Here is a 27,778-nt window from a genome sequence, read left to right on the forward strand (position 1 = left end):
ATGATCAGTGACTGACTTGTCCGCCCCGTGTCAATGCAGCTTAACGTGTCGTACTCGAAAACTGAAGTGTACGTGTTTCGCGCTTTCTTCCCTTAGCGGTTACGATGGTGGAACGCGAAGGACTAAGACCCAGTGATGGATAGGTGATGAGCAAAAGCCCGAGTGTTCGCAGTGTCGCAAAGGCGGCCGAGAATGCCGCCCCAGCGAAGGGATCGTGTTCCGCCATCAGCAAAATGCCTCGATGAATAAGAACCCCGGCGACCCTACCAGTGGGCGGGGCACGCTGAAAGGTTTCTACTCGTACAAGAACACCTTTGATGAAGATAGTGTCTGGCTGGATATTCCGAAACATGGTACGAGCAAACCTCCAACGGGAAAGCGATTTGCATAGCCCTACAGTGATGCGCGCACGGCGATGTCTGCGAGTGATGGTCTGGCTGATGGACTTACCTCGGTAGTGATCTTTGTCGACAACTCGGATCCGTATGTGGAAGACCTTGAAGCGGCCTTGGGAGAGTCCGAAGCGGCTATCCTCGCCGCGAATGCGCAGAATCGAGATTGGAACGCTCAGCGGACCATGCCTTTGGACGCGGAGACTCAGGGTTTAAAAGCTCTATCGGCGGCAGCGGTCCACAACCAACTACCGTATACCCCTTTAAATATGGACCAACAGCCTTTACCCACCCCCGACAGTGGCGTAGCGTTCAATGCGGTTCCAGCCACGGCCGTGACCACTGGCCCTTCGCCGAACCCGACATGTAATGCGATACCCGGCCAACCATCTCCGCCGGTTTCGATTTCGCCCTCTAACAGCACGAATAATAATATCAACTTCCTGCTTAATCCCTCTCAATCTCTTTCTCCACAAACGGACCCTAATTTACAGTATGCAACGGCACGGAGAAGCTCTTCGCTGACCGCGAGGTCGGTAGCGTCGCGAGGTGCGAGTGCCGCTGAATCCAAGCCGGACGGACCGGTGGAAACCGACCGTGAAATTATGTTTCTCTTGCGGCATTTCTCCGAGTCGCCGGGGCTCTGGTAAGTTCTGGTGGGCTCGCCTGATCCTGTGGAAGGCCGTTAATCTGTGGTGATAGGATGGATTTATTCGACCTTGGGACATATTTCGCATCATACGTGCCGGCCAAAGCACGGTCCAATCCCCTGCTGCGATACGCTGCGTGTGCGTACGCCGCGAAGCAGCTGGGCCGGGTCAAAGGCGCGAGGCCCCCTACCGGTGAATTTGCCTCAACTCAGTCTCTCATGCGACGAGGACCGGACGCGAAGAACGTAGACTGGATCTGGCATGGCGCGAAGTATTATGAAAAAGCCATTCAGCTGCTGATGAAGGAGTTGCAGCCCGACAAAGGCCCCGCGCCACTCAGCACCCCGGAGGCATTTGGCCAGTGGCAGGCGGCAGAATTGTCGGAGGGTAATGGCCCTAACAACCCGCGAAAGCGCCGAAGGCGTTACTCGGAGAGTCGATTTTCGAATGGGGTCCACTCGGATGAAGTTCTTGCGGCGACGGCCATCTTGTCCGTATATGAATTTCTGGATGCCACCGGCCCGGCATGGAATCGACACTTGAGTGGCGTTAAATCTTTGTTGGATGTGGCCGAGGTTGGAATGATGCCCCTTGAGCAACACCCTTCACCCGGCGACGCTCTGCCACAGCCGTTGAAGAGACCCGGTCTTTCCAAGGCCCGAAGGGCCACCTTCTGGAACTTTGCCCGGCAAGATTACCTGGCTGCCTGTAAGTGTATCCTGGGTGACTTTCGAGCGATCTTGGCAACGTTTGGATTCTGACCCGCGTACTATAGTCATCAATGAGTGTAACACCAGGCTGAATACCGATGACCTGGTACTCTGGACTGAAGCTGGTCTTCAGATAGACAACATGGGCTTCGTAGTCCCTAGTAATTCAAACGCCGCTGGTTATCCTGAAGGCGATGACGCTATGAAAGAAGACCTCATCGGAAATGGCCTCATATGGATTCTTTCCAAGATCATCAATTTCATCAGCTCGGGGGACAACCTGCAGTTGGGGAGCGGTCCAGTTAATACCGGGCCTCTGGGTATTTCGCAGCAGGTTTTACTTGAGCGGTGGTATCGCTTGGAAACCGAGCTTGACGTTTGGTACAACGGTCTCCCGGATACCTTCCGGCCCTGCGCACGGCTGGAGCACCCTTTGCAGAAAGACGGCGACGGTGATGGTGACGGATCTGCTTTGTCCGAGATCTGGTACAGCATTCCCGTATGCTCGTCAGCTATGCAGCATTACCACATGGCCCGTATCTTGCTTCTGATCAACAAACCGCATGAGTCGACCAGTAGACGGAGTACGATCACCAATCGACTCAATTCGTATCGTTCCATTGAGAGTGAGATCCGATTTCATAGTCGTGAGATTGTAGGTATCTCGATGGCTCACCCAGAAGGCTCGGTCCGAATCAACTCGCTCCAGCCATTGTTCGTGAGCGGTCAATGTCTCACCGAGCCTCGGGAACGTGAGATGGTGTTGCAACTGCTGCGCGGCATAGAGTTTGATCTTGGCTGGGCCACTGAGTATCGCGTAAAGCAATTGTTGCGGGAGTGGGGCTGGGAAGGCCAAGCCAAGGTCAGCGTGTCTTGATCTTGCCATGACTGTCGTGATTTTCCGTCTTCAGCTCTGTCAAGTCCCAGTAGACTTTGGGTGTTGCTGCCACAGGCTCTGCGCTGTCCCTGCGTCGATCATGACCTGATGGTCGTAAATGCCACCAGGGATGCCGCTCCATGTTGGCCATTGACCGCCAACACCTCACCCGGCTGTGCGTCTGGATGATATCCTTCCGGACAACCCCGAACCACCCTGGCCGCGTCCACCCTTGGGGGTGATGCTAAGGCATCTTTCACTTCTGTGATTGCCTTGGATGCTTGTTTCGATGATTTCATGATACCACTGTATATGTACCTTTGCGTGATTTTGCCCGATTAGTCTGGATTTGGATCTTGGGTGTGCATGAGACCAAGAGTGAATAATGATATCCTTTGCGTTTGGGGTTTAATAGTTTGGCAGTGATTTTCTCTCGCGTGAGAGCGTCTTTATTATCTTTTTTTTTTATTTTGTGTCTCTTTCAACCCACTGGTTAAGAGTTGGATAACGAGTCATAACCTGTATAGATTAGTTGAGGCATTTGGTAGAATAGATGTTGGGAAGTCGAAGTTGGCACAGGGAAATAAAAATTCCTTCCGAGAATTTTGAAGTTTTCCTTTTGAGACGTTTTTTATTTGTGGGGATTCCCTTTAGAAAAAAGCCTGGACATGATCTTCACACGACTTTTGGGGAACAGGGAAGGTTTTGTTGTCGCAGAACTCGGCTGAGTTGCCTGAGGGTGAAGACTGAAGCAACTCCCGGCGGCATCCGCACGTGTCAACTACCCGTTTAGATTTCCCACGCCAATAACTTGGCATGAGCCTATCCAACCGGGGCCGAATAGACTTTTCTCTCGGCTTTTACTGAGATCTCTGGTGGATGCTCGTCGGATGTGGGTTCGGGTTGAAGAAGGAAGGTTTTCTTCTTCTTCCTTTTTTGGTTTCCCGTCTCGCTCGCCGGGGTCTCCAAAAAGTGTTGAAGGGGTTCTGCAGTAGCTCGGCCTATCACCTATCTCGAGTGCCACTGCAGAAGAGCATCTCTTGTCATCATGGAAGGTCTCCCGATCAGTCACGCCCCGCAACCTTGCCCTGACGAAAAAATCTGGTTCTCTGTGAACCCCATACCGTCATCAACCCGCAATGATCTTCAGGATCGTGAGGATCCTCCTTATTTGCCTTCCGTTTCGGGCGGCAACGCGGGTTTCCCCATCCGATCGTCCCGGGCTTCACCGTTCCTAACCTGTTGACAACTGGGACTGAACCGGGGACAGCCAGGAAAGTTTCCCGATTCAGTAGATTCTTTCTCTGAGACAGCGGTCGTCTGTCCTCCGATGCACCTCGCGAATTGCTTTCCATGCCCAGTCTTTGGAAAAGAAGGTCAATGCCGATCGCCGGGGATTGCCTCGCCCTGAATATAGGTTCCCGGTTCACCCTTGGAACTGGACATGAGAGAATTCACGGGTGGATCGATGGCGGGATTTGCTGTGTTATCAAACACCGGGTCAAAACGGATGGAAACGCACAATTGTGTGTTTACCCATATTTCTTTTTTTTTTCTTCGTTGGGGCTATCGGTCTGGCACTCCGGGGTTCCTTGTTCGTTTGCAACAGTACCCACAGGTGGGCCTTGAGGTCATCACAACCGAGGATGTTCCAGGATAACCTGCTTGTGGAGTGTGACGTATGTTCACAATTTGTTGACCGATCTCGCCAGACATAAGGAATTCGAACCAGTTTTTCACATGGTGTCCAGTGATGATCTTCGCACCGCTTGTTTTGAGTCCTGGTCGACGCGACAGTCAATCGTATCCCAGTCCAAATGGCACAGCTGCCGCCCACCACAACCATCTGAATGGAACCCCACTGCCTGATGGGGCTTCTGATATATGAGTTGTCACCACTGACCCTCGGCTACCTTACCCCGACCATCGAGGGTCTGGGGGTGGCGTACTGCTACTCCAGTATTTGATGGGCCACCGACCCTCCAGTAGACGTCGATCAACGGCGGTAAAAACCCAGACGTCTGAATCGGAAAGGTAACGCGGCTAGCGAGGGAGATTGCAGTGGCTTTGGGTATGGGAGTGTATCTCATGTACTGCACTCACTCCAGGAGCGTTGTCGAGGAAATGAACCGTCCTAACCTTTCCAATAAACTATGGGGGGCCATTTGTCGCAACTCGACCGTGTAAACGCCAAGAATCCGTTCGTTCAGAAGCTTAGGGTTAGGTAATAGGGAAGGTTCCTGATACACAGTAATAGACTTTACCCAAGCTCAGGACGGAGGAGCGCTCAGGACCGCTGGTAGAGGGCACTAGTTAGTTCATTGTTGGCGGAACCTTCCACTTTATCTTAACCCTATCCCACGCTGTAAGGTTGTCAATCTATTGACTCAAGACTCTAATCCAGTCAGTCACACTACGGAAATGTCACACTAAGTAATAGTATTCCTTGTTGATAACAATAGAAACTATGATATACTAGTAGTATGGAGTACGAAGTACTATCGATCACCACCCAAACGGATAATCAATGATACGAGTGCCCAATAACCACAGCCCAATAATTATGCACCACCATAGTACATATTATAATATAAATAAAACCAAGGGGAATAAAGAAAACGAAAAATAAAACGAACAAAAGCGCCGTACCCTCCCCGAGTTCAAAAAGTGCAGTGCAGTGCAGTGGCACCAAAAACCAATGATAAATTGGTTAATCTAATATCCAAATATACCCGCCAAGTACGGAGTACCATTCTACCCATTCAACCTGAATATGTTTCTTGATAAGATATAATGCAACCGCTGGGCGGGGAGATATACGCAGGGATGATGATATTTCGCGAATATAATATTCCTAGTCTTGTTCCAATTTCACTCAAAGTCGGAAGTTATACACGCGAGTCACAATTGGTACAAGCACTCTGGACCTCCTTTGCACACTCACTCCAGCAATGGACCTGGCATTCGTTTCGAGGGCGGGGCTTAGGTAGGGTTAGTAAGCTGACAATGTCTCCGGGGGTCTAAAATTGCAGTACAGTGTAAGAAGACCATACCCATCTGGGTGACCTGGATAGGTACAAAAGTTATTCCGATATGTAGAAGAGTACTGGGCACTTGGGGAGGGGGGCTAACAACGACTCGTGGGGACTAGAATTGCAGTGCAGCCGCCACTACGTACGTGGCGTAGTGACTCCGCTGTCTGATTGCCATAGGTGATGTCTTGGGGGGAGCTAAAAGTGCGCTCGGCACTGCAGTATTGGGCCTAGGCCTCTTCAGGAACTAGGCCTAGTATGGACTTAGACTATACAATGTTAGTAGAGATAATTCATGACAACCCCTCCGGGGGACTAAAATTGCAGTACAGTGGCAAATCTTGAAGATGCTTATTGGTTGTTCTTGTTTAGTGAGTCAGCTGAGTGAGATCATTAAGCAAATCAAGTGTATCGACGCTTTGCTTACAGAATATACGTCAAATCGGGTACTTTTCAGATGTGTCCGACGAAGCGCAGCTTCACTACAACGATAGCCTACAATCCTACAGTGAGATAAGAGAGCAAGCACAAAGGTGGTAAGCCCCCATGGGACTGAAATTGCAATGCAGGAGTCAGCAAACCCAGCCAATCTTGAAACTGCTTCCGGCGGGCGGAGATTTAAGCCCCGGAGTCCGCAGTATAGCTATAACTTGCACTCCTTCTTGCCACTAAATTGCAGTGCGATAAGGCCGACCCGACGCTTGAGCAGACAGTCCCTCGCAGGGACTAAAATTGCAGTACGGTAGTCCTAACATTTGGGCAGACAGCCCCTCGCAGGGACTTAAAGTGCAGTACAGTGGCAAATGTCAGCGTCAGGTTGGCCAATGATGCAGAGTTCTAAATGTGTAGACGAGGCGATTCAAGTTAACAACCTCTCGTAGGGACTAAAAGTGCAGTGTTGTGCAGCCTCCGCTGGTTACTTAGGTAGTAGATAGAGATTACCGTTATAGTCTTATAGAAAAGAAAACACTTCAGTTAGAGATAATAATTGTATATCTTAATCTAAATAGATGAAAAGAATATCAAACTGAAGTGCTTAATATTCTATTACTTATAAATTTATATAGACTACTGAAATTATATATATATGTCCTAGAAACTGTAGTCTGAACAAGTTAGCAGGGTATTGACTCAGCCGGTGGGAAGAGATCCACACTAGCAACACAAAGTGGACAACCAAAAGTTGTAGTTGGATGATATATATTCACAATGTTTCTTATAGTTGCTTGGAGATGCCAAATCGAATACTTTGAACATAGTTATGCATCCATATGTGATCTACCCAGCCTAGTAGTAATCCGCTGTTTTTATTATGTCAGAACTCTTCTCAGTGGTGGACCTGGACGTGTGGGAATTGAGAATTTCATCTGCCACAAGATGCCCCTGGGAGATTGAAACCAGTAATTTATTGTTTTATAGTACGGAGTACAGAATGCTCTATGCTTATACCTCACCCATCTCGCCAAGCAAGCTATCCAGGTTCTTCTGAAGCTCGGCATGTTTTGCGGCCATCTCATTATACTTGGCCTCCCATTTGTCGCTATCGGCCTGGAGCGCCTGGGCACGGCGCTCATAATGGCCAGCCTGGATATCATCCTCGTTGAGTCTAGCCTAATTAGCGGAGGAATACCATAAATACGCAAAGGATTGAGGACATCATACAGTTTTTTCACCTCGCGGACTAGCTTCTCTGTCTCTTCAACCTGCTCTTCGAGCACTTGGTGACGGGTTGAGAGTGCAGCGATCTCTTCATCCTTGCTTTGATTATCCTGCTCTAGTTCTTGGATTTTTGCCGTGAGCTTTTCCACTTCGGTTTGCGCTTCGTCGGCCTCCGTCTGGAGGGTTTTCATTTTCTGGGGAGTTGGGTTAGTTTATGCTGGATTTTGAGGGTTGAGGCAGTGCTTGCCTCGCGAATGCGGTCCATGATGGGTAGTTTGCTTGATTTCTAGATTTGGGTATGGTTATGGTTGGAAGGAAGAATGAAGATCGATAATCCCCCTGTCGATGATGACAGCTAATTGACTTCTCCACATCTTTTGGGTGGGTCTGGAATTAGTCAGACAGAGTTTTTCTTTTTTAAAAAAAAGAACAAAAGGAAAAGAAAATGAATAAAATAAAAGTGAAAAAAAGTGATCTCTACTAATTGGAACAGAATTTTCAACACCAGAAATTGTATATAGTTGAGAAAACACTATGACCGGAATATGCTAGGGTGACTGTGGCTGTGTAGATTCTCAGGTGACAGGCAGTGGCGGACAATAGAGGGGCGGTGCCATGGGAGCGTGTTACCACGGAGTATTCCATATGCTGGTAGGATCATTTGGAGCAGGCTGAGCTTACGATTTGCCCAAATGCCTGGAGGCGCCTCACCGGGGCTTAGTTGACGTACATATGGCATCGGCTGATTGGTACAGGACATACATCCACTCTCGGGAATGCAGTCAGCGGCAGTTTGCTTGAGTAGTAGTTCTCGGCGCTAGAGAAGCCGGCGTACTTGGGGTTAAACTGAACTGTACTGGTGCAGTGTGCCTGGTGCCTGTTATCCAGTCCCTGGTTGCCTGTGGTCAAGGCGCATGCCTATACAGGTGCTGTTGGTTCGATTTCCGTTTTAAGATCGAACAACGCGACATAGGTAAATGAAGAAGCTCAAGTATCCTACCTAATAGGCATCGTACTAATTTAGGAAAACACAAAGAGGGATAAGCATAAATTGAACCTATCAACTTAAGAGTTCGACGATCGAATGGGAGGAAATGAGGGTATACTGATACACTGATTGAAATGATAAGACCAAAAGGCCACTGGTCATACACCACAATGGTGAAGAATAAGATCTTGAATACGAGGCGATACATAGATCAGTACCGCGCGATCGCAGGACGAATCAGAGCTCAGGTTTCATGGCAGTGGCTGAACAGTTCAGCCTTGCCGACGTCTTAATGTGCGCTCCTCGCTCCTCGGCGATGCTGTCAACTACATACCGCGATGGATGGGCAACATCGTCCCTTACGTCGAAATGACTTCGAGATTGCAATCATTTGCGCTTTACCGCTCGAAACAAACGCTGTTCTGTGCTCCTTAGATGAGGTCTGGCGCGATGCCCATCACACTTATGGGAGAGCCGTGGGGGACAATAACCACTACGATTATGGAAGGAGTGGTAAACACAGCGTGGTCGTAGTTACCTTGCCGAGGATGGGAAAGGTGCATGCATCCTCTGCAGCTAGCTATCTCAGGATGAGCTTTAGTTCAATTAAGCTTGCCTTGCTGGTCGGAATCTGCGGTGCAGTTCCCCGGAAGGCGGACGGCACAGAGATTGTCCTCGGCGACGTGATTATCAGCGAGATCCTTGTCGAGTTGGATTATGGTCGACAGTACCCCAGCGGTTTCAGAAGAAAGGACACCATCCTAGACACTCACGGGCGGCCAGATGAAGACGCCTTGGGACTACTGCAACGTTGGAAAACTGCCTTTCACTTAAAAAATGCACAAGAGAAAACAATGGAAAATCTCAAAGCTCTTCTACAGCACCCAGAATCCAAGACAAGATACCCTGGCGCAACTGAGGACAAGCTCTTTGAACACGATTACATACACAGACACCATTTTGGCTGCTGGGTATGCAATATGTCCGGGGTACCAGGCTCAGTATGCGAGGCATCTCTAATAGCTACCTGTGACGAGCTTCAATGCGATGAGGGCAGATTAGAACCGCGTACTCGGCTACGCGAAAGAGGTGCAGACCGCGAGGTTCCGACTCCACTAATACATTTTGGCTCGATCGGCTGTGCGGACACCGTTCAGAAGTCAGCAGAGCATAGGGACCAGCATGCAAAGTCAGAAGGTGTGATAGCATTCGAAATGGAGGGGGCTGGGGTCTGGAACAAATTCAACTGCTTGATTATCAAGGGCGTGTGTGACTACGCTGACAGTCATAAAAACAAGAAATGGCAGGGCTATGCAGCTGCGGTTGCTGCTTCAGTTGCGAAGGAGGTTTTGGCGCAGTACGTATCTCACGACCGACCATCACAGCCAGGAACGCCGAATGGTGAGGCCCCAACCAGGTTCAACTATGGCTACTTTTCAACTTGCCCACTTGTGGGCTTTTACTAACTGAAAAATAGGCGGCTCTAGATATTCTACACAGCCTTCCATTGTCTCTCGTGGTCGGTTAGATCTCCAAGAGGTCCCTGACTCACTCCCCAAAGAGATGTTTCATAGAGTTACCAAGCACTTTGAAGAGGGGCTCGAGAAGGAGCAGTTGGACGCCTTCAAAACCACAGACCTTCAGGCTTTGAAGAAAGAGCTAAAGAAGATTCAGGATGGGCAAGGACAATCAAACTCACTGCGAAATCTTCGTCGGATTGAGCGCTTTATTCAAGCGATGGAACAGATTGGAACCGTTCTTGAGGATATCCTAGGCACCAGCAAAGATATGTCTCTTATTTGGGGTCCAGTGAAGACCTTACTCCAGGTATGAGTCCCTTACGGCCTCTCCACATTCTGATCTAATGTGGCACTAGACAGCAAAAGGTAATGTGGATCTACTCGACACGCTCCTGGAAGCATACGAAACTATTGGTGATGAGCTGCCAATGCTTGGAGCCTATCGTGAGTTCTTCAAGAACTATGTGGGCTTGCAGCGAATATTGGCAAGAATATTTGCTCTTATCCTGGAATTCCATAAGAATGCGATTAGATTATACTCCGGGAGAGGTATGATATTAAAATTTCTACCTGGTGAAGGATACTAATTTTGTACACCACAGCCCTAAGAGCCGTATTTCGACCACTATGGAAAGACTTCGAAGCAATATTTGTTCTCATTTTGCGCGAGATTGGCTCCCATAGGATAATGATCGAAGATAAGACTCTGGCCTTATACAGCCACCCGGTGTACTATACAATGGATGCGCAAGAAATCCGAAACCACCTCGAGAGCACCAGCAACAACATGTGCCTATCCATGCAGAAGCAGGAAGTGATACGAGAGAGGATGTATGATGAGGTCAGATGCTGGATTGCAGGCGCTGCAGGGGTTTCAGGCGTTGAAGATGTTGCAGACGCCAAAGGCGCCGAGACTGAGAGTGATCACAACAATATCTGCCGTGACCGAAGCTTTTACCCCGGTAGCGGTAGCTGGATTCTGGAGAATGACAAGGTCAAGAAATGGCTATCTCCAGAGCCAGAGCAGTCATCCAACTCTTTGCTATGGATCAATGGGCGTCCGGGGACCGGTACCTATTAGTACTTCTTGCTTCCTTGTACATGACTTGCTAACGTATGCATTCACCAGGTAAAACATATCTAGCATCGGTCATAATTGAGGCTTGCCTGGGGGACCCCTCTTCGCTCACATGCTACTTTTACTGCAAGGAAAAGGTGAAGTCGAGAAACTCTGCGATTGCAGTGCTCCGTGGTATTCTCTTGCAACTCGCGCGCCAGCACCGCGAATTGATCCCTTATTGCCACGCGAAGATCAAGAGCTCGGGCAGCCTCATGTTATCGGATCTGTCCACGGCGCATGGTATTCTGGAGGTGTTCTGTGAACGAATTTCTCGATTAAACGTGGTCATAGACGGCGTTGACGAGTGTGAAGAGCAGAGAAAGGATTTGATTGACACATTTAGGATTTTGGTTAGGAAAAACGAAATCTATTCGAAAGGAAAACTTCGTGTCCTCTTGCTAAGTCGTCCCATGAATGAAGTCAAAAACGCTTTACCGGAGGCTGAGATGCTTGCGCTGGTACCGGAGCACAACAAGCAAGACATCCAAAAGTATTGTGAACGCAGAAAACGCGAGTTCCAGAAGTTTGGGTTTGGCAATGAGTACCTTAAGGATGTTGTGCAAATTATATGTACAAGGGCAGATGGTAAAGGGGGAAAAGTATCCTGACATATATGGTGTCTTCTAACATTTCTATAGGGATGTTCCTGTTTGCTAAGCTGGTTATGAATAATTTGAAAGAGCAGCCAACTAAGGAAGACTTTCGTACTGAGACCACCGCTGCAATATTGCCCAGTGAGATCGACCAAGCGTACGTGGCCCTCTTCTGCCAACGTTTCAATTTGGTTACCTAGTCCTTGGCTAACTGCTGTGTAGATATGTCCGAATCATGGAGCGCCTTAAGCGTGACCTCGGTTCAAAACAATATGAATATACAGAATTATTGCTCGGTTGGTTAGTATGCTCGAAAAGGCCTCTGAAGTGGACAGAAATACAAGTAGCACTATCCACCGATATTAAGACATGGGGTCATTCGAGTGAAGTCAATCCGGACCGCAGACTAGAAGACGATATTCAAGAATTGTGCGGATCTCTTGTTCAGGTGCTCAAGGGTAACCGAATCGAGCTTGTCCATAGCACTGCTAGACTGTATTGAATATCCCTCCTCTCTTCGATTAAAGCTAAGAGCTGACACGGAACTAGGTTCATAGTCCAGAAAAGCAATATACGAATATCTGCAGCGGAGTGCGACCTCACCCTTCGCTGCTTGCGGTACCTTAGCCTTGATATCTTTAGGCCTGATATTTCCACCCAAAGTCTCCGGGAGAATGCTCTGAGTGGTGACTTTGCCTTCCAGGATTATGCGGTCGCAGCCTGGTTTCTACATATAGGGACGCTGATTGAGAAGAAGCATGATTTCCTGGTAGACGGAATGGACGGCCAAGACCGTGTTGCCAGAATATCCCGAGAACTCGAGCATTTCGTGAGATTTTATCAAGCAAGCTTCCCAGTATACGGCAGCAGCATTCTGGAGCAAGTGTGGATAGATTGTGCATTCTTCCAACAGTACCCCTTTTATAATAACCTTGTCAGAATCTGGAATCATATCTGCTGCGCCCAAAGGGGAGACTTGGAATCACGCAACAATGTGAGCATTCCTTTGCTCAAGGAAACGCTAGCTCGTAATCGAAAACTGCTGGAAGACCTAAGCACAGATGATACAGTTGTTCTATCCAGGCTCTATGATGAGTACCCCTTCCGCTGTCCCAAGGTGTTGTGCTTCTATTTCCACGAGGGTTTCAAAAATGCGATAGCCCGTGACAAACATGATGATCATCACAACCGCCCATTCCGTTGCACAGTAGAAAACTGTACAATGAATGGAATGGGATTTGCTGAAAAAAGCCGGCTTACGGCACACATGAAGAGGTTTCACCCCGAGGAGCGCGACTTGGGCGAAACGTTCACACCTTACGAGCGGAAGAGGCCACTAGGTGCCCGTTATGAATGTCCTGTTTGCAAGAAGCGCCTTGTGAGGAAGAATATCCTGCAGGATCACCAGAGAATCCATACCGGAGAGAAACCATTTCGATGCTCTGAGTGTGGCAAGGGATTTGCGAGGAGTTATGACAAGAAACGGCATGAGAAAATCCATGAGAAGCGGCGAAGATAGAATGATTACTATAATTTTAAACAAATCTAATGCTATACCTAGAAGTTTATAATTCCTTACAGGTACACTTTCATGGTCCCTTTCCTGTAGTTGAGAGACCTTTCATCTCTAAAGTATACATCTACTTGTGACGCATTTCCGTCGCATCTATAAATATATTCCAATCTGAAACAAATAGCTCAAGGAGTAATGCTTTAGTCACAGGATACTTATCTTCAAAGTAGTACATAATTGTAACCGCTTCTCACCCCTAAAAATGCAGGGCTACTCGGTGAGTCGAGTTACAATCCCTGATATATCGGCCGATCTGACAACTTGAATTCGCTTTTGAAGCCACCCATCATGAGTCATCTACATTTATGAGGGTCTAAGTAGGTATGAAATAGTCATATTATGTTCAGTCAATAGAGTTCGCACAGAAATAGTGGACTCACTACGTACTCTCTCAATGTGAATACGAACTGTGACATTTTTTGTGGAATGGTAAAGTCATATCAGCATCCCGTGGGGGGGCTAAAAGTGCAGTGTAGGCGCAGGATACCGAAAAGCTAGCGCAGGCACTAAGCAATTTCGCGTTCTCTTGAGTATTTATATTGATTTAATTGGATAGAACAGTGTGCGAAATTCTCTCTTGAGAACTAAAAATGCAGTGATAGTGCAGGGGCGCTGAGTCCTGATATAGTGGGACTATGTTGAGGAGGTCCTCTGGAGATTGGAAAATGGAGTAAAATCTTCAAAGATGCCAAACCACGTTTGATTAGCTGCGGAAATGGACCTGGTAACAAATGAATTAACACCATCCTATGGAAACTCGAATTGGGCAGCGACAGACAGACATGCAGAGCCAAGGAGAGTGGATTTGAAAGCTTCCTAGAAACAGAAGGTAGAACCGATGTGTGATGGAGGGTTCGAAACAATCGCGCATATTTGGCACTCCTTTTAGGGGCCATTGTCGTATCTCTCGTGTCTCAAGGCTATATCACTATCTGTGGTATATTGATATGTGTTCCAATCATATCGCCTAGGGCACTTGTACAATTCGAAAGATATAGTCCCCTCTGTACCTATCATTTTGCTGACCTCTCCATTAGTTTCTCCAAAGATTGCATGCATGCGATAGCGTACTCGATAGCTACGCAATGGTGTACAGTCTGTGTCTAACCGCACTAAACGATGATTATGGTAAGCAGTCACATAATCAGGAGATTTGTTAATGAGCATTGCTAAGAAGCTCAGATATGACTTCTCATCATTCCAGATATGTTCTTCTTCTGACTGCGTCAGGTATCGCTGAATAGAATCAATCTGGTTCTCGCAATGCTGCGGCCCACTCATCCATCGTACTGATTGCAGAAGCTCCGCATTCTCCTGCCCGATACCGATCAGGAATACCGGGATCGTATCTGGCGCTTGGAAGATGAAAGAATTGAGGCCGTAGAGTACCCGTCGTGCCTCGTTATAGACCTGACGGTTGACAGCCAGCAGAGTCAAAAGGTTGTTTTTCGGGTTATGCTGCAGCCAGAACCCTTGTCGATCTGGATAAACAAACGATGACGCCAAGTATTTTCCGAACTTGATATTACCAAAGCAGAGAACGAACTTGTATATCATGTATCGAAGTTCTAAGCGGGATAGGCATTAGTAAATCCATCCTCTTCGTGACAACACGACGGCGGGACGCCAATGCCTTCTCCCAGTAGTGAACTACAGACCGAAAGGAAGTCGAAGAAAAGGAAAGGTTCCTTTCCGTTGCCAGACTTTAACCGTTTCCTCTTCAAATCGAAATGGCCATTCTCGATTCCGGCGTCGTCTCTTGGTGCCTTGTTGGGAATCACCATCTGAAACATTGTCGTGCCTTGCGTAAATAACATGTTCAATGAATTGCCGTCGCAGGTTGATGATCTTAGAGCAAACTGGGCATCGATACTGGCACTGGTTTCTTGCATCAGGATCGAGAATCCTTTCAATCTTCAAGACGTCATGGATTCCATCGGCGGGTATTCGCACTTCCCCGGTGTATCGATGCAGGTGGTCACGGAGGCCTCTCTTGTGTACATATTGCTTTTCGCAGAACGTACAGACTTGCGCCTGCCAGGGCATGCTGCTGTGAGCGCGTTTGTCTTTCTCTTGAAAGGAATCGAGGCATTTGTCGTCAAGGTCCCTGGTGACGGTTGTTTCCATAAGGATATGATAACTGCGACGACGACATCTCTAAGCTTGTTTGTTCCCCAGGCATCCACCGCTGCCTAATTGAATGGAATGTGCGGGCTCTCACCGCCCTGCAGCTCCCTTTCGTTCAACTGCAGGCAAGCAACACAAACTATGGAGTACCTGCAGTCTTCAACTGAACCCTTACTTATGTATGCCAAGATCAGCTAATCTTGATCAGGATAGCATATCTAGACAGTGTATGATTGGCTAAGATACTGGATGTCCGGGTGGGCTATCCTGAATAGGGAAGAATTTCCAGAACTACAACAATCGCAAAGGTAGTCAGGGTTAAGTATCCACGTCCACAAGGTCCCGGAAGTAGTAAAATGGAATGTAAAATAATTCATTCTGACATGGCTAAATACTGCTCAAAACAAGTTGCTAATTTCTAATCATAATCATTAAGCGCCCTGGCAAATTCTATTACGAATGAGTTTCTTTCCCTTTTCTGGCCATCTCCAGCTCCCTAGACAGCGATTGCTGTGGCAAGATTGGCACTGAGGCTGTCTTTCAAGTCGTCCTTCTCAGTGTAGCTGTCCACGGGTGTGGGGAAAGAAAGAGTGTCTTGGCTGACAACAGAATCCTGGGGAAGACTTCGTTGAGCGGGCCAAATCTCGTGGCCAGCGGCGTCTTCCTTCTTGTTGTGCTCGGTGACGACCTGCCGTACCGTCTTCTGGAAGTGGAGAGGACCCATCTCCATCTCCGGGTGGAGCTGGCCATTGACAAAGACGCCGGCGTTCAGGTTCTTTTGTGTGTGGATGCAGAGGTATTTGTCCTCGGACATGATTCGCTTGTACATGTCGCTGATAAGCTTGAATTGCTCGTCGCTAGCGTCCTTGTGCCGATAAACTTCGTAGCGCATGACGGACTTGGTGGGGCTCATAGGAGTAAACCGCTGCATGAAGAAGAAGTGTGGGCTGAAATCATGATTAGTAATGGTCTAAGTCTGATGAGAGCAATCTACTCACGAGATGTTGAAAGAAGCATTAGGCCAGAAGTAGGTAGTAGCAATGCGGAAGCCCTTGTCAATCTGGTCTTGTCGCTGAGCACCGTAGTGCTGGATGTGGCCATCCTTGGTCTTGACATAGTAGGAGTTGAGATCGGCGATGGTAGGGATATCGGGATGAGCGACTTGGCAGTGGTAGCACTCATTGTAGTTATCGGCGAGAATCTTCCAGTTGAAGTCGCCTTCCATGTCCCAGGTGTGGTCGAAGTTGTATTCGTCGAAGTTGTAGTGCTGGAATCGGGGCTGCTCATCGACTCCCTCGAAGTCGTCCTTCCAGGCTACCTCGGGGGTCTCGCCGGCATCCAGGTTGACCCAGACAAAGCCGTTGCGGTCAATGTGTGTGTGAACAGGGGCGAGATCGCTGCTGAGGCAAGCCTTGACGTTTCCTTGGTGGTCCTTCATGACAACGAATTCGTAACCAGCAGCGTCATACTGGACCCAGTCGCCAGAGTTGGGGACGCGGGCCTTGTGGGTAGTGAGGAGCCACTTGCGGGAGAAGATGGATCGTCGCTCAAGCTGGTACATGGCTTGGGAAGTGTACCAGGAAGCAGGCAGAGCACGGATAGGCGTGTTGTTCTCCTCCTCCTTGACCGCCGTAGTGGAGGTACCAAAGAAATTCCTCAAGAAAGACATTGTGGAGATGTTTTTGTTATTAAGATAACTAGAGAGGTTGAGACTCTGATGATTGAACTTTGCTCTGGAGTTGCTGTTGATTACATTTGATTTTCGGAGACATCTGCCCTTCTAAATAGCCATCACGATCAGATTGACACGGAGCTCTAGAAACCCTATCCGAACCCATTCCAAGTATTCACGCCCGATACCGATGAGCTGCCATGACAATCAGGTGGCCAACTCCAACGGGAGATATAGCTAGGTGCCGATCAGGTGATCGGTAGGGTCACGACGGGACCGAACCGAATGGCTGAAAGTGTTATCAAACACCCCCTGCCGTAAAGCCCAAAGAGTCCAGCCCAGCGCCAGCCCAGCGCGTGGTTCCCCACCATTGGCTCTCCAGAGTCCTATCTTGATCTAGAACCCAGAATGGATCCGTCCCCGGCGGTTCGGTGGCAATCCGTCCCACACCGGCGGTTTAAACATACCCTAAATGGCAGTATTTATCATAAACGGTCCCCCAGACCGACGGCCACCCTCAAATCCGGATTTGCGGGGACAATCCGCAAGATGCTTCTGATAGCCAGAATGAATCGCCAGACTACTCCTTACACCCAATGGTAATGGCGATGGGACTGCCCGTGCCGTATCGGTAGTCACGAGAACCCTCAGGGGCTGAGAGGCTGCAGAAGTCATGACCCTAGGCGTTCCCAGAATAGATTCCGGAGCTGATAACTGTATCAGCTTCTGGTTGGTATACGGTCGCATCTACCATCCCGGAGAGCTGGAATGTGATACCACAGAAGGGATCGTAGGTATGAGCCCCTTCCGTGTACTACACTCACTGCGGCTTTAATTATCGGGAACCAAAAGACCCATTTCATACATTGTTGAGTCTGACAAGGCGCTTTGCTGTGAGGATACAGATCACCTGAAAGCAGTGTGATGATACCTGGCCCGACTCCGGGCACCGGTGCAGTGAGAGTTTGCTGTAATGAAATCAAGCTGATCCAGCACCAATTAAAGGAAGCATGCACGCTTGACCCCTCGGGTGCTAATTTTACAACGCGGCAAACTATCGAGAACTCTGTTCTCTGAAGTTTCAGAAGTTCTTTCATTGTTTGCTGCTGATAAGAATGCTCATCAAGGGTAAGGACGTCCACGTGAGGGGCACCCCCCGCGAACCATAAGTTTCTATTTCATAGCCAGTTACTCCATACTTAAGGTATAATTGCATTCGGCACAGTCGGTGGCTTTACCTTTGTCCGGAGCATGTTGTCTAAAAAGTCCGTTTCAGTAGTAACTAAAATTGGACGTCTGAACAAGGTAGGTGCACTGGTAACTATACCAGGCCATAGCGGTGTTTTGAGCATCTTGACACCTTCTTTGGGAGACACCTTAGTCCAAATTGTACAATAGATACGCACCTATTCTGTAAACATGATTGTCTCTAACTGGTGCCCCACAGGAATGCCGCATATCTTGCCTGGTGGGTCCATTTCGAACTCCTTCCTCGCGACAACGGAGTATTAACAAGGGTCTCACGTTGGAAGCTACGAAAAGATTTATTTTTATCATTTCCCCCCATTGCCTTGCCGTTATTGAGAAATATAAAGTTTGGCCCTGATTGCGAGATACGTTTGGGGAGATAAACTGATACTGATCCCGCCGAGTGTTTTCTTGAGCCAATCACAGAATAATTTTCACTCAACATTTATATCCGATATCTCATATCCTGTAATGATACGGAGTGCTCTGTAAACTGGGTCTAAATCCAAATCAAACCTTCTTGAGCGCCTATAACCTGCCGCAGGTGGTAACCAAGCCAGTCAAGAGTTGTGTCTCATTCATCTTGATGAGCCGCTTCATCCCTTTAGGGCGTCTCGGTTGCTTGTCTTACTGGTCTCAGCAGATTAACTGTGCCTGGCAAATTTCCGCTCATTGTATGTTCTGTGTTTTGCCGGATGGTTGTGCAGTCACATATACCTTCGGCCAGGAGATTATATGCATGAACACGCACCAATAGGGTAGTCGGGTTGCCGTACTGGAAGAGGTATCGCAGCCTTTTCTTTCTCTATGCCAGCTAATTGGATTAGACCCTTTGGCCAGCCTCGGACAAAATTCCAGTCAACCTTACACAGATGGATAACACCTTATAAACATTATCCCCACACCGTTGCCCGGTACGCCCGTGCTGAAACAAAGAAACAAAACTGTTACTGGTTCCTTATAACTTCCATGTTATTGAGCTCAGGGGTGGGCTGAGCTAACTAGAATGACAGGAATAGTAAGGCTTGAATTATCCAGATTCATATAAATCGCCAGAACGAGGTCATTGTAGGAGTGCTTAAAAGACTACTATCCGTTTACGTGGTCTTCAAGTTCTCCTTATACTTCTTGAATGCTTCTGTTTAAGATTTAAAAAAATATATTGTATCTCACTTATCGTTGCCTTGTATCTATCAGCTTTAGCTGCCGGTCAAGGCGCTGGCTAATCTAAGCCGCTTAAGCTGGGAAGTCCTACTAAAGAGCTATCTTCTGAAGGGCGCAAGCAGTGTCCCCAGATCCAGATAGTGGAAGACCACAAACATAACCTAAGAACTAACCCTGACCGGGGTCTCCCAAAACAACATTTGCTCGCATCGTGCAATCATGTCGGAAGTAACGGGCGGACCGTACTACGACGGTTAAAAATCCCCTTGGATAAATGCATTGGCTGGAAATCCTTTATTTTCGGAGGTGGCAAATCGACGTTCATTGCAAAACCTGAGTATATATATCTTTCCCTGACATCCCTCGATGCTGACTATATTCCTAGCGGGAAGGGACTTACTCAAGGCAGATGTTGGGACTGCGTGTACCAAACCTGGGCTAGAGAAGGCCAGCCGAATCTTGCTTGCTGGTGCAAGGATGAGTATCCCTCTCAACGGGTGCACGAAAAAGAGTCAGGAGACATGGGAGTCCAGATGTTTTTCAATCTAGGTACGTGTCTTGCATAATAGAATTTGGATTGCCTCGTAACCGCATGACTATAGATGAAGTAATGAGATTCCATGATGGCAATCTCATGTGCCATCAATTCAGTGCGTTGCCATACTCGTCGGAAGACATTTACCGACTTGAAAGTGTAGGGTTAGGACAATTCTCACCTCCGAGATATCCTCCTAGGCCTGCAAATCCTGCAAATCCTCCACCATATATTCTAAATGCTCCAATTGCTCTCGCGGCCCCACCGCCAAGATACGGGGAAGTTCCACCGTGATATGAGCCTAGATCTCCGTCAAGTTGACGATGCCAACAGGCCCTGGTGGGGGTGGCTATTCATCTTATCTCATTCCTAGGGGGCGATGCATCTCTATATTTCGCTTAATTCCGACTATCTCTCTGCAAATATCAGGCTTGATGTATGTATATGTTGATGTTGAGATCTAGAATTGCTGAGTTGATGGATGCAAGATTGTTGTAACTGCACTACGAGCGCTCACTCACACATTTCGGGAGCAATACAAGATAGTTTCAATTGATGATCATACTCCTGAGTACTCCTTACGAGTCCGATACCCTGGTCTTTCGCTTGCCTTACTGGTGTCTGACTACGACGCAGAAAGTATGGAGGTTTTTGTTGTTGGGAATGTACGCCCGAATCGATAATATTGGCATATGCTCGAAATGGCACCTTCTGTACCACTGTTTTTAGCGCGTAGTATGCACCCAGACTTCCCTCCATGATCCACTAGTAGAACCCCAGGAAGAAACATGTTACGCAGTCCTATCATATAACTGACCTTGGCATGGGCGATTCAGTCTTTTAAGACCTAGTTTGATGTTGGGCTGGTATATAATGCTCCACCAGGAAAGAGTAAGTAGGCCATATGGTCGTGCATCATTATAGCCCCTAAATTGAGTCCTGATGCTCGAGCCAACACCCATGTCTCTTGTCTCCTCTTCTCCCTCCCCCCACCAGTCTCAATTATGTTTTCGGCAACATTCATAACTAGTGTCGATACATTGCCAACCCACCTTTTTCGCCCAGCCTGTATGGAACCTTCCAATTTTGGATGTGTCAAGCTTGATGCTGTAACCTGTTCATACATAGTTTGGTATCATGGACTCAAGGTGGAAAACGAGTACACGCTATTCACAGTAGGGCTAGAAGATCACATGATTAGGGTTTGGAACAGCTTCTCCGTAAGTGTATGTTTATTGCGGGTCAATAGGCACCGCCCTGTTCACCGCCTCTTTCACTTGCTGCATCTGTTTTCTGATACTTGGCTTTCAAGGCAGCTATAAGTTTCACCCACACTATTGCTGATTCGGTTCATACTCCATAGATCTCTAGTCAAGGTCGCTTCTACGCTGTACTCCTTGTGATTACCCGAATGTATTTTTGCCAGGCGTGATGGCCAATAAGATGTGCAGATAGTTCAGTCTAGCGGACTCGGTGGGCCTCTGGATGAAATTGCAAACGCTAAGGGGTCCTTATTGCTACTCTTCCGAGGGATCGTCAGCATCTGTGCTCTCCTTCTCCAAAATGCCGTTGTCGGCTGTTCCGGATACCCAGCGATCCTACAGGCCTAGGGCCAAAAGAGGCTGCTTGACGTGCAAGTAAGTAAGCACACTGTTTTCGATCTTCGGTTGACTTCCCATCCATCGTCATTTGTTGCGATTGGATGCGATCACTGTTAATTTGAATCCAATTGACTCTCGAATAGAAGTAAGACAGACCGGATGCCCTAGACCGTGGAATCCTACAATGTAGATGCTAAATTGGATCACGTAGAGCGACGCATCAAATGTGACGAAGCCAGGCCCCATTGTTTGAAATGCTCATCAACGGGTCGCAAGTGCGATGGATATGAGGCGCCAAGTCCTCCGCCTCCCCAGCGGAACACTTGTCTCCGCCTGCCATACATTCACCCTCAGACCCTGCAATACTCGGGCAACACACGGGAAACTAGATCGTTCCAGTTCTTCTACGAACGCACCGTGCCTTCGTTGGCGGGGCTTTGTGGGTCCGAATTCTGGTCCAGGCTCGTGTTGCGGGTCAGTCAGCATGAGACCGCCGTTTACCATGCCTTGATCGCATTGGGCTCCTTGCACGAGAACTTTGAGAACGGCCACTGGCTGACTCAACGAGGGGTTGACACCTTCGCCGTGCAGCAATATGTGTCGGCTATCAGGGCGCTCTTGGGATCCTCGAACCCATTGCCCCGCGGGAGCCCGGACCAGCCAGCGGGCTCCCCGCGGAGCTTAACGGTGGACGTCTGTTTGATCTCGTGCATTTTGTTTATTTTCATTGAAGTAGGAATGACCTCCCTTGCTACGAGCCCAACGGATCGAGTAACCGTCATAGATAATGTCTGGCCACTACGGGTCGGCTGTCGGCCATGTCCGAAACGGGATCAAAATTCTCAAGGACGTTTACGAGGACCCTCATTCAGGAACTTATCATCACCCGTACTTAAAGCCATCGACAGTCACTAGCTTGGAAATGGACTACTTGCGGAAGACCCTCAACCGCCTCCAAGATCAGGCTCTGACCTTGGTGCGTCGATCTCCATTCCGTATACGGCTGATGACTGATTCTAATGACGTAGACGCGAACTGCCACGGACAAAGCTCTGAGGGATGATTCACAGGTAGTGGGAAGCCGTTATGCGGAAGTCCCCGAATGCTTTCTTTCCATATCAGATGCCCATGAATGCTTTGAATATCATGTGGGCCGAATATATCGGGAGTACTCAGTGATAGAGCACAGTAAAGCAGACACGGGGTTGGAACAGTATACCAATTTAATGCAGCAAGCCGAAGTCCTCATAAGCAAGTGGTCGACCGCCCTGCATCGTTTCGAGGAATCACGGGGTTCCCTGCTCACCTACAAGGACTCCATCGGGCTGAAGATCCTACGAATCTATCAGTGCTGGCGACTGGTAATTTTAGATGGAGGTAAGAGCGTAGTTACGGATCTTCAGTCATGGGATAGGTACAACTCCACGTTTCAGCTGATTGTCTCGTTGGCAGCGGCAGTGATCAACATGACCGACGCCGACACGCCCATATCCTCGACCTCTTCGGCGCCGTCTGATACTTTCAACGAAGGTCATAAGAGGCCTTCCTTTTCCCTGGACATGGGGATCATATGTCCCCTATACGACGTGGCTACACTATGTCGTGACCCTTCCATCCGCCGGCAGGCCGTCGAGGTGCTGCGGTCCGCCTCTCGCCAGGAAGGTCTGCTAAATAGTCACTTGTGCGCCATCGTCGCGGAACGAGTGATCGAGCTAGAAGAGGCAGCCGCCTTGCGGGGCGGAATAGACGATCAGAAGTGTCTTGTATCTGTCGCATCACATCCGATGGGTCCAGATTTAAACAGTCAAACTGAGGTTTCCAGCCACCACATCACGAGATCGTCCGAGGTGCCTCATGCTGCGCGTTTCCTCTATGCTTACCCGAATTTTGACCCTCTCTATAAACAGGCCTTTCTGACCCTGGCTGTGGATGAGGCTGGAGAGAGGCATACTAATATCCCCTTACCATCAGTGACTGCTATGTTGGACATGGAGTAGAAATATGCTATGAATGTCCACTTATACTGATCGCCTTTTGAACTTTCTTGTTATGGTGTTCTGGATACTCACGATGGTACTTGTGAATTGGGCAAAGACGATATACGGATATACATGACTGCACGTTTTGAGATCGCGAAGGAAGGGCATCTACTGCCATGTTGCTTCCATAGAGGTGCCATTGCCATACTAATTGAAACTTGATGCTATTGCAACCATCCGTACCAAAGCTAGTCTAATATACTGAAAAGGCAAATTTTCAGATTTCTCACACCGGGTTTACTCTGAACGTGATCGTCATCCTCAGCGGCGTCGTTAACACCTTATCGCAACGCTGCTTCAAATACAGGGGCTGACTTATAGCTTGTATCGAATTGGACTTACCTCGTTCTGGTAAACAGCATGACTACTTGAATGGCCATTCGTACGAGGTAAGCATAAGTTGGAAATATCAGCCGAATGTCTGGAGCTCGCCCCTAAATTGAACTCTTTGTGGGGGTTATCTGGTCAGTGTAACGAGTCGTTGCCCAGTGCCCAGCCCGGCTTGACCAACAAAAGTTAAAAAGATGAACATAGAATAGAAAAAGGAGAGGATATAGCTCATATGCAGTATAGTACCTTTACGAAATAGCTCATGGCGATATGTAGCGGTACAATGCACCGTTATTTATAACGCTAGCCAGAGGGTTCTCCAAGTAGTCTTCCCATTGCTTTCTACCGTTTGCTTCCAACTTGAACATTACTGCAAACCATTGCTCTCCTCAGCATAAATGCGACAGACCTTTGTTATAATTGCTCTTTTCCTAGCAGGGTTTGCTGCTTGTCAAGGCGCAGCTGGGTCCTCTGAGGAAGAGATGCCAGGAAGCTATCCAGAAAGCCCTCCAGGAAGCCCTAAACCAGGTCATAAAGCCGACGTCGACAAATCCCAACCCCCACTTTCTCGGAAGGCATTACTGGAAAAGAGATGTCGTAAGATCAGCGCGCGTGATCTGCCTCGTTACGATGACGCAGGGAGTGTATACGTTTATCTGGATGTTATCTGCACTAATGACCCGAAAAACGATCCGGACCATAATAAGGGCGCTTTATGGAGGAGCCGAGATAAACCAATAGAGCAGATCTCGAGCGTCAATCTGGACTGGTTCCTTGGTTGGGATAAGACGAAAGGAGGGCCTCTCACAGGGAATGAGTATGTACATTTCTTAGGTATGGCAATCATTTTTCCTTATTGACGTATGGTACTAGTCCATATGGACCCTTATCTGCACGCTGCTGGGGCTGCCACTACACGCGAGGTACTAAAGATGGCGAGAATAATTTTTCATGTTGGTGTAAGAATGGTAGCAAGCACGGCAGTGACGAAAGGGCACAGGATCCAGTCACAAAGCAATGGGGTTATAAGACACAATACGACCTCGGTGAGTTCCCTACACTACGAATTATATAAGACTACGTTTAACAAAAGGATATATAGGTTCCGTGTTGGAAATCCTCCCAAATGGCCGCATCGGGTTCGATACGCGGGACTTCCGTGCAAGGTAGTAGCAGAGTCACGGCGCCAAATGTTTGCGATCGACATTGCAGGACATATCATGCTGCGTTTTTCGATACTTCCCAATTGATCCCTCGCAGGGTAGCACGACGAAGCAACGGATAAGCGTGCAAGGGTTCTCCCTTGTTATGTCTTCTGGAAAAGCTCCATAGTCTCATCTTTACCATATGCCCCAGCATCATCCTGTGAAGTATTAGTATCCGGCTCTGCAACATATGAAGGGTGGTTATGAAGCAGCCTACTACAGGGGTTTGTTGCTTCTAATCCTCCTGGAACAAATCCAAGCCCAATCCTATCAGGTATTTGATCGATTCCACCAATCCTTCAATTTTGTGGTATAAAATAGAGCTCGAAGAATCACTCGAACGGAACAGCGGTCCTATAACCTGTAACAAGCTCTCACCATCGTTATCTACTAGCGACAAATTACTGTGGCTCTGACGGAGTCCTACAAAGACGCCCACCAAGACTAAAATGGAACTCATACAAACATGATATTTTCTATAGACTTCAGACTACCAGCTGAAAGACTCTTCTATTAGTTTTAGCTTCACTGCTGGATTCTCCCTCATCAGCCCTGTTACAACAAGCCGTACCTCGTCCGCCATCCTTAATGGACCACTGACAATCACGGCGACCTCCGTTCCCGCACACCTTGAGACTTCCTCCCGTAGAATGCGAGGGATATCCATACGACTATCTTGGAAAACCATAGGATTCAATCGATCGAAACGATCTGCACCAAGTGACGCTGCCACGGAATCTGCCAAGGGCGTACTACGCACTGCCCAGAACAGCCTATGCCAACCCTCGTGACGCATTAATATGGGCGCCAACGCCGTTACGCCAACACCACCCGCGATCGCAATAATATTGGCCATATCCGAGGTATTTGACCTTGAAAGGGCCACTGGGCGGTACGAAGACTCGATAAGAACTGGGAACTTCGATCTCGGGCCGCGGAGATACTTGGTGATGCCCGACTGGGTTCGAATATAAAACACCAGCCTTCGTTGACACGGTGTACTAAACGTTTCAGCAAGAGATATCTTATCCAGATTCCCCACTTTCTCCGTCAAATCAACAGGAAGTCTGCCTTTATCGGTCGTGATTATTGTAGTCGACGGTCCCGTATCGCTCTCACAGCAGACATCTGTCATGACCGAGAAGGGGTGATTCTCCCAGACTCGCCACGTCAAGGTTGGGAAGTAAAGATACACATCACCCTCGGCCGCAACTCCTGGAATCTCCAGCTTAATGTAGTCATCATCCACGATGGAAACGTGAGCAGTGCGGATCCCATGTCTCGCAAACCGCAGAATGCGCATCCCCCGCTCATATCCCCAGATCGCCAACGCCATGTATATCCAGTTCTCATATCCCCATTGAAAGTCATATCGATAGTAAATATGTAGGCAGCACGCGGCCATCGCTAGTAGGAAGAATACCACGTGCCAGGCAAGAAAGAACTCGTAGAATCGTTGGCGTACTTGTAGCATTGACGCCGGGACTATCACGACCATCGCCAGCGTGGCGACAACACCCCAGTACCAGTATGCGAGCTTGCTTTCAGTGGAATGTTCACCTTCTGCGCTGTATATTTGCAAGTATATGGCGGAGTGGAGGCATGCTTCGAGAACGCAAATCATAGCAACCCAGCGGTGGAGTAGTACGAAGGTGGAATGGGACCAGTTAGTTACCCAGAGTAAGATATTGTTACGGCTGGAATAGAGAACCAGCAGTGGGATGTTTGCAAAGCTTAGGATGCCAGCGCGGTTACTAACGTATGTGACGATCTCGCGACGGTTGGAGGTGTACCACGCACTGGGGTCGGCTGAGTTGAAGCCGACCGCGCATAGAACCACGTTGATTATTATTAGATAGGCGATAAACAGCGCTTGTCCTCTCGTGGGCATGTTGAACGTGTTGAATAAGGGGACTTTGTGTCGGTGGCCGATGAGCGGAGGAGCAATCACGTATGCCTCGAAACTGGTCTTCAATCTGGTGGGAAGGGGAATGAAGCGTGCAAATGAGAGCCCAATAGGTATAATTGCGCCAGTCAAGAGAAGGACCAGTCTGCATGGTTTCATAATCGTCACTTAGCAGGTTATATTTGTCTAAGAGGATTCTGAACTCACCCGTATTTCTCATGTGTTGCTTCTGCTTTCTCAAAGACGGCCAGGGTGCTCCAATTGAGATCATACAGTCCCTCAGGCACAAGCGAGGCTGACTCCAACACCGTGGATACATTCGCTGTGATATTAGGCCTGAAACCGATACTTTGCAGAGCCTGTTGATAAGCCTGTTTGGGCAGTGGCTGGTCTTTTTGACTGCCAGCAACGTTCATCTCCCAATATCTTTGCAGTGTCGAGTTAGGTACCGTCTGACAGTGAGAGTATAGGCAATATGCCAGGGTCTGCAAGAAGGCATCATTCGTCGCATAACACTCTGGCTCAGGAGACTTCTCGACGTTCCATGCAATGTGCAAACCATCATCTGAGCTCGTCGAGCAGTTCAAAGGGTTTGTGATGGATGAGCGGCAGGCATGTGCACATGGAGGTTTGTACATGGATATCCCATATCCAACAAACCCTTTTGCTGAATATACTGGGCAAACAAGCGTTAGCAACAGAATGCTAGACGCAAGAGAATAGATATGACCGAGCATTCTGTCGATACGGCCTGTCTAGACCCTTTTCTTCGTTCGAGGTCCACTATCTACCCAGATACCTCTGCAGACTGAGCGCGAGAGCTTATATATCATATCA

General features: G+C 48.4%; 8 protein-coding genes across 8 annotated transcripts; 4 read left to right on the forward strand and 4 right to left on the reverse strand.

The window, feature by feature from the left end:
* Window positions 1-241: 241 nt before the first annotated feature.
* ABOM_000665 (uncharacterized protein) lies at window positions 242-2,629 on the forward strand (the record flags this gene model as incomplete). The annotated part of the gene is made up of 4 exons (XM_022527795.1): window positions 242-353; window positions 459-1,038; window positions 1,095-1,750; window positions 1,818-2,629. The coding sequence occupies 4 exons, from the start codon at window positions 242-244 to the stop codon at window positions 2,627-2,629; spliced, it is 2,160 nt and encodes a 719-aa protein (XP_022394552.1).
* Window positions 2,630-7,104: 4,475 nt separating this feature from the next.
* Window positions 7,105-7,511, reverse strand: ABOM_000666 (putative Tropomyosin-1; the record flags this gene model as incomplete). Its single annotated transcript, XM_022527796.1, has 2 exons — window positions 7,105-7,267; window positions 7,324-7,511. The coding sequence occupies 2 exons, from the start codon at window positions 7,509-7,511 to the stop codon at window positions 7,105-7,107; spliced, it is 351 nt and encodes a 116-aa protein (XP_022394325.1).
* Window positions 7,512-8,646: 1,135 nt separating this feature from the next.
* ABOM_000667 (zinc finger protein) lies at window positions 8,647-13,060 on the forward strand (the record flags this gene model as incomplete). The annotated part of the gene is made up of 8 exons (XM_022527797.1): window positions 8,647-9,709; window positions 9,786-10,135; window positions 10,185-10,377; window positions 10,431-10,898; window positions 10,958-11,533; window positions 11,587-11,698; window positions 11,764-12,036; window positions 12,091-13,060. The coding sequence occupies 8 exons, from the start codon at window positions 8,647-8,649 to the stop codon at window positions 13,058-13,060; spliced, it is 4,005 nt and encodes a 1,334-aa protein (XP_022394324.1).
* A 939-nt stretch (window positions 13,061-13,999) lies between these two features.
* Window positions 14,000-15,241, reverse strand: ABOM_000668 (uncharacterized protein; the record flags this gene model as incomplete). Its single annotated transcript, XM_022527798.1, has 2 exons — window positions 14,000-14,682; window positions 14,773-15,241. The coding sequence occupies 2 exons, from the start codon at window positions 15,239-15,241 to the stop codon at window positions 14,000-14,002; spliced, it is 1,152 nt and encodes a 383-aa protein (XP_022394348.1).
* A 496-nt stretch (window positions 15,242-15,737) lies between these two features.
* ABOM_000669 (Rieske 2Fe-2S family protein) lies at window positions 15,738-16,910 on the reverse strand (the record flags this gene model as incomplete). Its single annotated transcript, XM_022527799.1, has 2 exons — window positions 15,738-16,188; window positions 16,240-16,910. The coding sequence occupies 2 exons, from the start codon at window positions 16,908-16,910 to the stop codon at window positions 15,738-15,740; spliced, it is 1,122 nt and encodes a 373-aa protein (XP_022394544.1).
* A 2,492-nt stretch (window positions 16,911-19,402) lies between these two features.
* Window positions 19,403-23,458, forward strand: ABOM_000670 (Zn(II)2Cys6 transcription factor domain-containing protein; the record flags this gene model as incomplete). The annotated part of the gene is made up of 4 exons (XM_022527800.1): window positions 19,403-19,874; window positions 21,673-22,193; window positions 22,246-22,437; window positions 22,490-23,458. Coding segments are annotated over 4 exons (2,154 nt in total), but the record flags the coding sequence as incomplete, so codon positions are not given.
* A 770-nt stretch (window positions 23,459-24,228) lies between these two features.
* Window positions 24,229-25,000, forward strand: ABOM_000671 (uncharacterized protein; the record flags this gene model as incomplete). The annotated part of the gene is made up of 2 exons (XM_022527801.1): window positions 24,229-24,664; window positions 24,933-25,000. 2 exons carry the CDS (start codon window positions 24,229-24,231, stop codon window positions 24,998-25,000), a joined length of 504 nt encoding a protein of 167 aa, XP_022394518.1.
* A 525-nt stretch (window positions 25,001-25,525) lies between these two features.
* Window positions 25,526-27,579, reverse strand: ABOM_000672 (putative ferric-chelate reductase (Fre2); the record flags this gene model as incomplete). The annotated part of the gene is made up of 2 exons (XM_022527802.1): window positions 25,526-27,086; window positions 27,149-27,579. The coding sequence occupies 2 exons, from the start codon at window positions 27,577-27,579 to the stop codon at window positions 25,526-25,528; spliced, it is 1,992 nt and encodes a 663-aa protein (XP_022394519.1).
* Window positions 27,580-27,778: the final 199 nt, after the last annotated feature.

This window comes from Aspergillus bombycis (assembly GCF_001792695.1).
Source record: "Aspergillus bombycis strain NRRL26010 chromosome Unknown contig00002, whole genome shotgun sequence".
In the NCBI taxonomy this organism is placed as follows: domain Eukaryota; kingdom Fungi; phylum Ascomycota; class Eurotiomycetes; order Eurotiales; family Aspergillaceae; genus Aspergillus; species Aspergillus bombycis.